General features: G+C 39.5%; 1 protein-coding gene and 1 long non-coding RNA gene across 2 annotated transcripts in view; one reads left to right on the forward strand and one right to left on the reverse strand.

Annotated features, from left to right (window-relative positions):
- LOC119723827 (phenylacetaldehyde reductase-like) overlaps positions 1–11,121 on the forward strand; it is a 117,566-nt gene extending 106,445 nt beyond the window's left edge. The window contains exon 8 of the mRNA XM_038194706.1: positions 9,846–11,121. Coding sequence (XP_038050634.1) covers positions 9,846–10,091 — 246 coding nt within the window. The 3' untranslated portion in view covers positions 10,092–11,121. The remainder of the gene's footprint in view (positions 1–9,845) is intronic.
- LOC119723828 lies at positions 1,782–6,915 on the reverse strand. Its single transcript, XR_005270584.1, has 2 exons — positions 5,769–6,915; positions 1,782–3,679 (listed from the first exon to the last, which is right to left on the reverse strand). It is a non-coding gene; the product is annotated as an uncharacterized LOC119723828 (long non-coding RNA).
- Positions 11,122–12,487: the final 1,366 nt, after the last annotated feature.

Below are 12,487 nucleotides of genomic sequence, written 5' to 3' on the forward strand. Positions count from 1 at the left end.
TTATTATTATGGTTCTCCTCAGCAAATTCTTCTCCAGAACTGTTTGTCAAACTGAAAACATATATGAACTTCAGTTGTCAATACATGAATGCACAACCCACTGAAGATGTGCTTGTTTGCAATTACGTCATTGTCACAAGTGACTGTGTATATTTTCCTTAGTTTCATTTATTCATTGAACTGATTTATTTGGTCGAGTGGTTTTGAGTGTTAGTCTGTGTGTGCGTGGGTGTGTGTATGGGTGTGTGTGTGTGGATTCAGTGATAGGTTGTAAGTTCCAGTGATGAATATTCAGTATTGTTGAGTAAGCCATTCATGGTATGTGGGTGTGCCAAGGAAAGTGCTTTGTTACCCGTGTGTGCCATAGTTAGCAGTATGAGTGATCAGTAGAGTATGAACATTTGCCAAATGCCTTCCAAAATTCCTTGCATGGGAGTGGCTTGGGGTTTTGCCTATGCTAAGCTGCTGCAGGCACTTGCTCGCCAGACACACGAGAGAGAGGACCTATTTTGTCCTGAAACTAGAATCATACAGCTAGTCTGATTTTATTGCCAGCTTTAGCCTGAACAGCCAACAATCACAGTTCTATACTGACAGTCTGTGGTCTGCATAAAAAGCTGACATTGTATGCAACTCTGAGAGAGTTTTGAAGATGCTAACTATGGCACAAAGAATTAAGAGATGTTTCTACCGAGTAGAGTGAGCCTCGCACTACCCTGAGGAACTGAAGCTCTTGTCAAGGACTCCTACCTCTACCGGACCCCTTGGACCGAAATCTGAGTGATGCTGCATAGACAGTTGGCAGGCTGACAAGGACCTGGCGGCAGTCACCTTTATGATTGTATAAAATAACTGGCGAAATACCATAAACTTGATTTGGATTTTGAATGTGAGAGTATTAATATTTTTAAATCAAAAAGATTGGAAGAAGGATTAATAATTATTCAATTTTCCCGAAGATAATATTTGATGTGGTATTGGTAATCTAAATGACTTGAGATTAATACAGAAAGAAAAGAAGGTTGACCTAAAATTGAAGAAGTGTTTGAACCGAAATTGAAGAAGGGTTTGAACCAAAATTGAATAAGTGTTTGAACCAAAATTGAAGAAGTGTTTGAACCAAAGTTGAAGAAGTGTTTGAACCAAAATTGAAGAAGTGTTTGAACCAAAATTTGAAGAAGTGTTTGAACAAAAATTAAAGAAGTGTTATTGAAAGAGTAAATTGTGATAGAAACAGAAAGGTTTCAACTTCAACAGAAGAGAAAATGTATAAACTTGAAGTGAATTACGATTTGTGAATTTTGAGGTCAAATTGAAGATACGGTGATTAATAAGTGAATCTAAGAAACAAATTGAGAATTTTTGAGATTGAACAAAGATTATGTGATTGAAGTTTAAGAAGTGAAAGTTTGAAACTTCACGGGTTAATTTGTGATTTGAAGTTGTGAATTGTTACAAGTTGAGAATTAAGGTTATTAGAATTAATTGCGGTGATAAAACACTGTGTCAAACAAGGAGTGTTTGAGTTAAAGATTCACAAAATTTGAAGGAAAGTGCAGAAATTGAAAATTGGAGAATAATTAAGAGGTGAAGATTTGAGAATTGAAAATTTGAAGAATTGATAGATTTGATAGAATTGATTGATAAATTTGATTTAAGTGATCTACCTAGATTGGAACATGCCATTTTGTGGAATTGAATATTTCATGCTACTTCGCTGCGCTCATCCGCATGAAAAACAGTTTCACACCCTTGAACAAACGGAACAGAGAAATACAGAATTTCATTTCTATTTAATTTATTAGCATGGGATTGGGGTTAGTCTCAGAGTGACGAGTACACTTGTGTTTGTCTGTAAGATTACAAATTTTTTTTTTTTTACTGTGCAATTAGATTTTAATTAGTTAATTACTTGTTAATTATTAAATTGACAGAATTTATTCCACCTTGTAACATGGCCCTCTCGGCCCTTCGGACTCTGTCCGGATCTCCATTTTTATTAGTACAAACTGTAAAATAATTTCTTGAATTATAATTTACACTCGTTCCACCTTGGAACATGGCCCTCTCGGCCCTTCGGACTCTGTCCGGATCTCCATTAAATTAGCACAAACTGCAAAACAATTTCTTGAATTATATTATACTCTCGTTCCACCTGGAACATGGCCCTCTCGGCCCTTCGGACTCTGTCCGGATCTCCATTAAATTAGTACAAACTGCAAAACAATTTCTTGAATTATATTATACTCTCGTTCCACCTGGAACATGGCCCTCTCGGCCCTTCGGACTCTGTCCGGATCTCTTTTACATATACAAATTCACTGCACAGTTCTTTGCATTATATCCGGTACCTGTTCAATCATGGAGCAAGGCCTTCTTGGCCCTTTGGTCTCAGTCCGAAAACCATCATTGATTATTAATAGGAATACGTTCATGCATATAACAATAATTTCTAATTAGATATATTTTAAATACAAAGTAACACATTATTAGCTTTCACATATCTTTGTCCTCCTTGGCCCTTCATCCATAGAGTTCTGATATGAAATCTGGCAGTTTTGTTTCTTAATTACTGATTATACGTGAACAATGATAATACATGATACATCTTCATAATAAATAAATTAATTGAATTAGATAATGCAGTATTTACATGTGGATAGAAGCGCTTACATATTCTGTAGAACCTTTGAGACATGGAGACGTTGTTCGATGTTTCTATGTATGTACCTATTCTTAGCCTCTGTAGTTTTCCACCTTCCATGTTGTTGTATTTACTCTTCAGACACATCATGATTAGCTAAGTGTGAAGCACCCCCCGAACGCATACTGTGAAGACCGAATCTGTTGGGATTTGTTATTCCAATTTGTTTCAAAGCGTCTAAAAATATCTCTCTACATCGTGTGTAACTCAGAGGTCTTTTCCCTACTGGAGTGTAGGAGTTCGATTTTGAATGAAAGGATAGCGGAGTGAAGATGTAAACGTTTTGTCCAATATAAATTTTACACATCTCTAGGTATCTTTTTAGGATTTGAACAGGAGTGTAAAATTCTTTCGTATCTGAAATGTAAGCCCTGTTGCCTTCCCTAAAGATATCGGTTTTAGATCGAGGAATGAAGATACTTAAACCCGCGTCATTAGGTAGCATTTGTATGTGACTTGCCTTAATTTGAGCCATCTCATCATGTCGAAAAAGGAGAGTAAATTTCAGGACAACATAACATGCCGTTCTAAGCTGCATCAAATTACAATTAGGGTTACCAAAGAAGTGTGCGATGGACTGAACTATCTCAAAAGAAATCTTTTTGCTGAGGTGGTTTGTGAAGGTTACGCTTCTGACTAACAACAACGTTTTGCACTATTGAAGTGTCTACAGGACTTGGATTGCAGTTGACTAGTGAATGTAGCCATTTAAAAGCTGAGGCCAATGTAATGATGGTGCTGTCTGATGTAGAGACAGATGCCTTATCGGCAATGAAAGTGGCAATGAATTCCTCTCTGACTGGCAACTTCACTGGAAGATTCAGCTTTTTAAGCCACGAGAAGAATTCTCGACATTTGTAAAGGTAAGAGGTGATAGTACCGTCTGCCTTGGCCGTCAGCATGTCTCGAAAGGTGCGCATCTTGAAACCTTGAATTTGCTGAGGAAATTCCGACCAAAAACTGTCGTAAAACTATCTAATACACAAAAAACAAATATAATATTTATTATTAATTCAATCATATGTATTAGCTTTAGTGAAATCAATGTATGCGGTTCCCACTTTGCTTTTAAATAAATTAGATCCTATGAGGGAATTCTTATTGCGTCCTAATTTAAGATTATCCTGTCCAGGAACAGAAATGAACTGTTTGATACCCGACTTGTATGATGACCATAGTAAAGGCCAAAAGGGGGAGGAGGGCCACCAAGGGAACACAAGTACTCCTTTGCCTTTACACAAAAATAAGTGACGAAGAACGCTAGGGATAAGTGAGACTGGTGGCACTAAGAGGCAATTTTCTGTTGCCCAATTTTGTGAAAAGGCATCTACTTCTGAACATCCAGGATTCCAAAATCTTGAAAAGAACTTGGGCAATTTTGTGTTATAGTGATTTACAAAACAATCTACTGTAAATGGACCCCATAGCTTGCTAATAGAGACAAAGAATTCTTCAGAAATCGCCCAGTCATCCAAAACAATTAATTTACTGATGAAATCAGCTTGCTTGTTTGCTGCTCTAGGAATCCACTGTACCTCTAGTCTGATGTTATTGTGAATGCATATGGTTAATATATCCAACGAGATCTTATGTAATTCGAGCTTCATACTACCGACCTCTACAATGTGAGCTGCTGATTGGCTATCTGTAAACAATTTGACTTTGGAATTTGATATCAGAGGTAAAAATGACATGAGGGCGAAAGAGATGGTGCTTAATTCCCGCCAAGTGGAACTTTGAAGAGATTCGATTTCTGTCCAATGCTTGTGAGCTACGTGGACATCGTTACACATTATGGAACCTGCTCCCATAGCACTGGCATCACAGCACATGATCTTATTGACTGTCGAATTCTGGAAAATATAGCGAACATTTAAGTTTGCGACGTGGGTTTTCCAAAAGTTGATTTCTGACTTACAAAATTTGTCTAGTGCAATCGCTTCGTCTTCATGCATACCACTTGCAATAGCCATTTGGCAGTGACGAGTCATAAGCCTAGTAATGTTGCCTGCCACTGGACCCAATGATATGATTTGACCAACAAAAGAATGTAATTTCCGTATAGGGAGTATTGGTGCTAACTCTGACACAGTAGTAATTATCTTCTGTATACGTCTATCTAGTACCTGTATTGTTCCAGTTACGGTATCCCATTTCATACTTAACCATTCGCAACTTGTAGATGGTTCCCAATTTAATACTTTTCTGTATATTGTATACAAAACCAGCTTTACCTAATCAAATCTGATTCGACGTGGTAAGCTATGTCCTTGGCATGTTTTAGATTAGTTGACTGGTCAGTGCAAATGTTGGGTACTACACAAAACCCGTCATCCAAATAAACGGCAATTAATATGCCGTTCATCCTCCAATGGGTTACAAGTGGTTTCAAGAACTTGGTGAAAATTAGCGGAGCGCTAGAGAGCCCAAAGGGGAGTACATTAAACTCAAAATACCTTATCTCATCGTCAAATTTCCATGAAAACCCAAGGTAAGGTTGCGATTCATTCGCGATGTCAATGTGGTGGTATCCCGACTTTAGATCAAAATTAATTAGGCGTGCATTTTGGGACATAAACTGAAGACCTACTTTCCAGTCATCAAGTTTGAAGTGTGTCTTTTCCACAAACAAATTCAATCTACTTAGATCTAGAATTAACCTTTTCTTTTTTGATGCTTGAATGGATACTGACAAAGGGCTGACAATGTACGACGGTTCTTCTCTTTCTGTAATTCTACCCGAATTCAGCAATTCTAAGATAGCTTCGGTTACAAATACATGTTCTTGCAAAGCTGATCTGTTATATTTGTGGAACATTCTGGGAGGTCGTTCTAAAAATGGGATTCTTTAACCGTGATCTATTACTGAAAGGATAAAGTTGGAAGTACCGATATTTTCCCAAAACTGTTTATGCTCTTTAATTCTTCCTTTGACTGGAATAAGATCTGAAGGTAGATCACAAAGGCCATTCTGATCAAATTTGCAAGCTACCTGTAATACGTCGTCGAATTTGTCTTGTATCTGTGTGACACGAGCTGAATGCTCAAATTGAAGTGCTTGTACCTGAGCTTGGTTTTGCTGGGATGACTGCTGTGTGTGCTGCGGGTGAAATGAGTGGAAGTGACTGGTGGATGGGAGGGATTTGCCATGGTACGCTGGAGTAGTAGTTGGTGTATGTGGAACTGAGTGGATTTGCTCTTGCTCTACTCCCGAAAGGGATGTGCTGTCGTCTATGCAGAGGACATTCTCGTGCCCAATGTCCTGGTGCCTTGCAGATGTAGCAGAAATCATTTGGCAAGCCTGAGTGAAGGCAAATAAAATACAACAAGCAAAACGTGTCTCATGTTTAAGGGTGGGTGGGTGGGAAGCAAGGACTATATTAGTAGAACAGTTGTGTACTCGGCAGTGAGCTAACCTGAAGTGGCATATACGGGTGTGTCACATAACCAGGAGATTTATGCTTCATTGCTTTTCTGTAAAACACATAGACCCGAGTATGCGTGTCTACTTTGCATAATTACGTAAAACTACAATTGCCATTCCCACTCCTATTGTCAAGGGAGAAAAACCCCATATTGAAATATGGGTACAACTCATCTAGATATCGTGAGCTATTTTACTGATTAGATTTCTGAATGCATTGATTACTGAATTTTAGAATCTCAAATAATTTTAGTGCAGCTCATGTAAAATCCTCTTTCTAATTGTGACGTCCATTTTATAACTTTGAAATTGTTAATTTGGAGACGAATACGTGAGATTTTAAAACTTGTCTGGGCCCAAATTTCCGTTTGATCATTTGAGTGTAATTTCATCATAAATTTTGGAATTTGGAAATTTTGATCTTGAATAAGAGACAGTTTAAGTGAATAAGTTTGAGAACCCAGGATTGAGTTGACCTTGTTTTTATTTGTCTGTGTCCCCATGTACTTAGCGTGTTCAGTTCCCCCTAAAATAATGTCCGTAGAAAACCTTTAAGAGGTAGTGTGACAGTCATCATGACGCCATCATGGGCTCACGTGACGTCACTTCAAAAAATAACAAATTTAATCTTTGAAATTCAATATAAAATCAGAGACCAGAACTTGAATTTTGCGGGAATCAACATGATAATACCTGATCTTTAATTTATCTTGTGCGTGCAAAATCACATGACCCTTCCTTCCGGTCGAAACCGGAAGTGCCTAATAATTTGAAAGTGGAAAAAATATGAACTTGCTTTCAACGATGTAAGTCTGTGGGTGGGTTGACCTTTCCAAAAAATTACCGGTGACGCCATGAAGAGTTTGAGCGCCCTCTAGCGGCAGGTTAAAAAAATGTCCAAAACGCATTTCCAGTTGATGTCTGTGGCGAAATTTGCAGTACTCGTTTCAAAGTTAATATAAATGATGACCTTAATGCAGACAAGACCTGTGCATGAAAAAAAAATGATTACGTCATCAGACCGGAAGTTACAATGAAAAGACCTCTTTTCCTTTGAAAATTGCTAAAAAAATCAACTGTCAGAGATATAATCAAGTTTTGTGCTTTAAATGGCACTTTAATAAAAGGTCTAAAACTTCCCAAAGTTTCGTTTCAATAAGTAAACATGGAGATGCCCTGCAGCCCCCTTGAAATTTGAAGTTGAACACGGCCACGCCTACGCCTTGATACACTCATTTAATGCCACGTACATTGTGTGTACAGCAAATGGGGATGATTGTGTACACAGGGGAATTCCCGAAAAACAGTGCGCTATGATTGCGTACAAAAGGGAATTCCCCGTGCTCCTTTTTAAGTGTCTGGTTTTACGACTGTTGTATGTTGACAATTGAGCTATGTTTGATGGACCAATGTATCTTATAAAGTGGTTACCAGTGTTTTGTTCACGTTTGTATGACAACTTCTTAAACGCAAGCACATTTTTGACTTCTGATGACGTCATATGATGCTCAAAAATTGGGCCGGCAAAAGCGCCGAACTGGGCGCTTTTTAAAATTGGGCGTTTTTCCCCCCTAAAAACATGTGCATCGGGGTAAAGAGGATATGGTGAGCAATATTTTGTATTGCGCCAATGGTGTGCGACATTTACGTTTATAGATATGAGCTATTTGATGGGTTTGGTAACGATTTTATTTGATAAGTTTACATCATCGTTTTGGCATCAACGACTCCGCCTTGGAATGGTTCACCTCATATTTTGCAAATCGTCAACAATCTGTACTTATTAATAAGATTTCATCTCCCTCCCATAATGTCAATACTGGAGTGCCACAGGGGTCTGTCCTAGGTCCATTATGCTTCACATTGTACACATCTCCACTGGAAGATCTCATTGCATCGTATGGCGTCAGCTGCATGATCTACGCTGATGATATTCAACTTTACGTCACCATGACAGAACAGCAGCGTCCTGACGTCATTCAGCGACTGGAGTCATGTCTCACACACATACAGTCTTGGTCCACGGCCAATAAGCTCAAATTGAATGGCGACAAAACTGAAGTCATCCACATCACCTCTCAGTTTAAGCAACATACTCCAATTGAAAGTATCTGCATCTCCGACTCCTGCACCAGACCTGTCACTAGCGCCCGTGACCTTGGAACTATTATCACGTCAAACCTTAGAATGCAAAACCAGGTCAACAACATATGCCGCTCTTCTTACCTAGCTCTCCACAAGATAGGACACATTCGAAATTTCCTCGACCAACAAACGACGGAAAAGCTTGTCCATGCTTTTATCTCTTGCCGTCTCGATTTCTGCAATAGTCTCCTACACTGTATTCCTGATTCTCAAACCTCGAAACTTCAGCGCATCCAGAATTCCGCCGCCAGACTTGTTACACGTACATCATCCAGGCAACATATAACCCCTATTCTTCGCACCCTTCACTGGCTACCTGTCAATGAGCGAATCGCCTTCAAGATTCTACTCCTAACTCACAAATGCATCCACGGCTCAGCACCAGCATACCTCCGTGAACTTATTCAAGTATACCAGCCACAACGCACCCTCCGTTCTAGCTCAACATTGCTGCTCAGTACACCGGTCACTCGCACTAAGACTTATGGACATCGTTCCTTCATGCATGCATCACCATCGCTTTGGAACTCTCTCCCACACCATATTAGAACTGTCAATGCCGAAAATGAATTTAAAACACTCCTTAAAACTTACCTGTTCCATTAATTGCTTTTAATTGTTGTTTCCTGTGAAGCGTATCGAGACCTCGGTGTGATGCGCTATATAAAAACTGTGTTATTATTATTATTATTATTTACAGTAGAGCAGCATACGCGCGTGCAGTTATCCTCTTTATAATTACTACACGCCCTATTTTGTAACCCTTAACCCTCAACCCTCAACATCAACAATCAACATGAACATCAACAAGGGCCCAACACCGTGTGGTTGTTCCTACAACCTCTAGTTTATTTTTTATTTTTTTTAAGGATACAAAATAAACCATGGGTACTTATCCCTCCTGAATCTGAATCTTCCCGCATGTAGTACTGTGTGTCCTCTGCTTGTTCCTGGCAATACACGAGCTACCGGTATGGGGAGAGATATTTGGCCATAATCGGACAGCACGATAGCCAAGGCGCCCGATCGCAGAGCCGGCAGGATCACGACTGATGCATATAGTGTACAAATACCCCCGTAACCTAGCAGGCTCTGTCTGTATTTTGGGTTAATTGGGCACAGGCGTATATTAATTCCAGTAATAAAATGTTGGGTGTCAAGGGGGGGGGGGGGGGGGGAAGTTAGCATTATATTTTATGAAGTTTTTGTTTTGACAGAGCAGGGACTGGCTCAGTGCGTGTTGTGTGCTGCATGTCAGGCCACGCCTGAATGACTTGGCTAAAGACATTTTTAACTTGCATACTACACTATGTACAAGGTCAATGGAATAGGGAAGGGAAGGTCAAAAAACAACTTACCCGGTATGTTCTTTGCATGCCATCTACGTGTTGCGTTGCAAAACCAACAACTATTTACAAACTTAATTAAAAGATAGGTTGTATGTGCAATAATGTGCTAGCTTTGGAATAATTTCATCTCCAGCATTCATTAAGTCAACTTTTTTATCACTTCTATTTTGAAGTGGCAACACAGTGAGCACAAGTTGATCCTTTTATTATTATTTTTTTTTAGATGAAGACTATTTTGAAGATAGAGCCACACCCGATGAAGCAAACCATCATTGACATGGCATATAGTATGATAGAAGGTGGATTCCTGAAGAAGAATCCGCGATATAAAGGCCAAAATGTCTCTACTACATGTACAACTGCTGATGCTGAAGATGACAGGTCAACTGGAGAAAAAAGTAGTCCTAATTGTGTTTCTGCTTCCACCACTGACAAATCACTAGAATCATGTAACAATGAACTTGCATGAAAGCTAACTTTACAAGTCTACATGTAATTTCCTCCAAATTGAGAGGGCTGTCATACGAGTTGCCATGTTCTTAATTTTAAGTCACCAAAATCAATGTTCATTTTAACCATCCTGATTTTATCTACATGCATGTATGAAATTGAAACACAGTTTTAAAATGTTATTTTGTCCCCTGTGATCTGCTTGACACCATGGCAGCTCAAAAAAGATCATAGGATTGCTGTTTCTGCCATTAGTTCCCAATGTGGTCATCATGCCCCTCCATGAATCTTGCTACCTGAGTAAGTGTGCATCTATTGAATTTCATCCACCATGGTACACTTTTGTACCCTCAGCCTTGTTGTCATGCATGGGGTCCTTATTCCCTGCCATGGCCCTTCACTGGACTGGAGTATAGATGTTCCACTAAACCCTATTGCTAATGGGTGTGAGGACTGTCCCTTTGCAACAGTGGCTACACCTAGTGATTGCACCTGTGATGACCAGGTCACTGATAAATATATCAGCTTTTGGAAATTCAGCACAACTATCACTATCAGTGGGCTAAACTCTGGGCTATTAAAGCTATGTGCTTGTACTAGTTGGCATAAACCATTACTATAGAGGACTTAAAGCAAGAAAGAACGTTGACATATCATCCTTCACCTGTTTGGTCCATGCACCATAAAGTTAGGTGCTTGACAAATACAAAATGTATACTAAAGCGCACTGAACCCAGAGGCTTAGAGCTTAAGAAAGATTAAGAATGATGACTGGCAGAGCATACTTTCTGAAACGTTGAGTTACCCTGGTTTTTTTTAAGAACCTCGTGAACCCACATCGCACATGTTGTATGTGTATGTTCAGTGGTCCATCATGTGAATGAACTTGGGATACTCTGGTAACTCCACAATGCTGACTCTGCTGTTATGCGCCTATCAATTGCAGGCTAGGCCAAGTTCGGGCAAGGACCATTAGTCGACTAGTGGTTGATTTGTGACGTACCTTACGCCTGCGCACTAATAGCAAAGTGCGAACGTCTCTAGTCGAATGCTGGTCAAAATGTCATCGCAAAACTTCTGGATCCTGGCTCCCTGCTGTACGTTATGAACGCGCGCGGCTATGGTTACCAGCGAAGCAACCAACCCCAGTAGGTTGGTTCCAAATAGTCGACTAGCGTAGTTAACCATCGTCGACTAGACAGAGTTCGGGCAAGCGTTAGTCGACCAATGGTTAACTATAGTCCTTGCGCGAACTTGCCCCTAGTAAAGTTAAAGTCAATAATATGCAAGTGAGAAACATATCACATACAATTGTAAATGAAAAAATATGTCACATCCCTTCTTATAGTTTATATTCCAAGGCAGATAGAGTAGCTTCACTGTTGCGTGCTACTCTATTCCAGTGGTCCAAGGGTTGCAGGTTAAATTCTCCGAAATTTTACATTTTCATATCTCCAAGGTAAATAGGGGACTATTACCCCCCCCCCCCCCCTTCCCCACCCCGAACTAACCAACACCAATTTTTTTGGGTGCTGGTAGTGTCCTAAAACACATGCATGAAGATACGGTCTTCAAAACTGGAGAAATTAATTTTCAAAGAATTTGCCCGCTAACATCAACATGTCTGTGTGCATGTTGTTTATCATTCCAAATAAAGTATTACGTAACCTTTAGAAATCAGCCTTTGCAATCAGCCTTTGCAACCACAGGGCTGCACAGTGGAGACTGTGGTTGTCATGTTATGAAGTCAAAAATACTTAATTAGCCAATCAACCATATCTCTAAAATGCATTGAACCATGATATCACATCTTTGCATATTTCATCATATTTTATTAGGGCTAAGCCTTTTGATATTATAGAAATTAAAAACATTTTGGGAACAGCTCTGTCGTTGTTTACTTTTCTCTGTTTTGCTTGTATAACTTGTGATGTTGTGAAAGTTGTGGAATTTGTTTATGTGATTGTTTTCTTTTGTAGTGGATTCTATGCAATTAGAGTTAGGTGTATTTTTCTTTGATTATGATTAACCCTGACCTCAAGTTCCCAAATCCTCCAAAATCCTCTTGGCGAAATGGAAGATTTTACAAAATTTAAGCTATGGCAAAGTGTGTGGCTCAGATTTTGGAGGATGCACTGTGTCAAGGTCTTAGGCCGCACCTTGTGTTGTTTGTGATCAGCCATGCATACATTTAGGCCTGTATTATACATGTACTTGAAAACCTCTGCACTGCTCCAGGATGTCACCGGCTCTGCCTCAACATGTTGACAGTGACTGCCGAAGGATGTTGAAGGATTGAGGCAGTGGTCATCCCTCCAAGGACCATATTCAAGAAATAATGTAGGATTTTGCAGGATTGAGGTTACATCCTGGCAACAATGCCTAGGGAGTTGGGGTTACTTTACTTAGTTATTA

The sequence above is a fragment of the Patiria miniata genome, unplaced genomic scaffold (genome assembly GCF_015706575.1).
Source record: "Patiria miniata isolate m_02_andy unplaced genomic scaffold, ASM1570657v1 HiC_scaffold_17, whole genome shotgun sequence".
Classification (NCBI taxonomy): Eukaryota; Metazoa; Echinodermata; class Asteroidea; order Valvatida; family Asterinidae; genus Patiria; species Patiria miniata.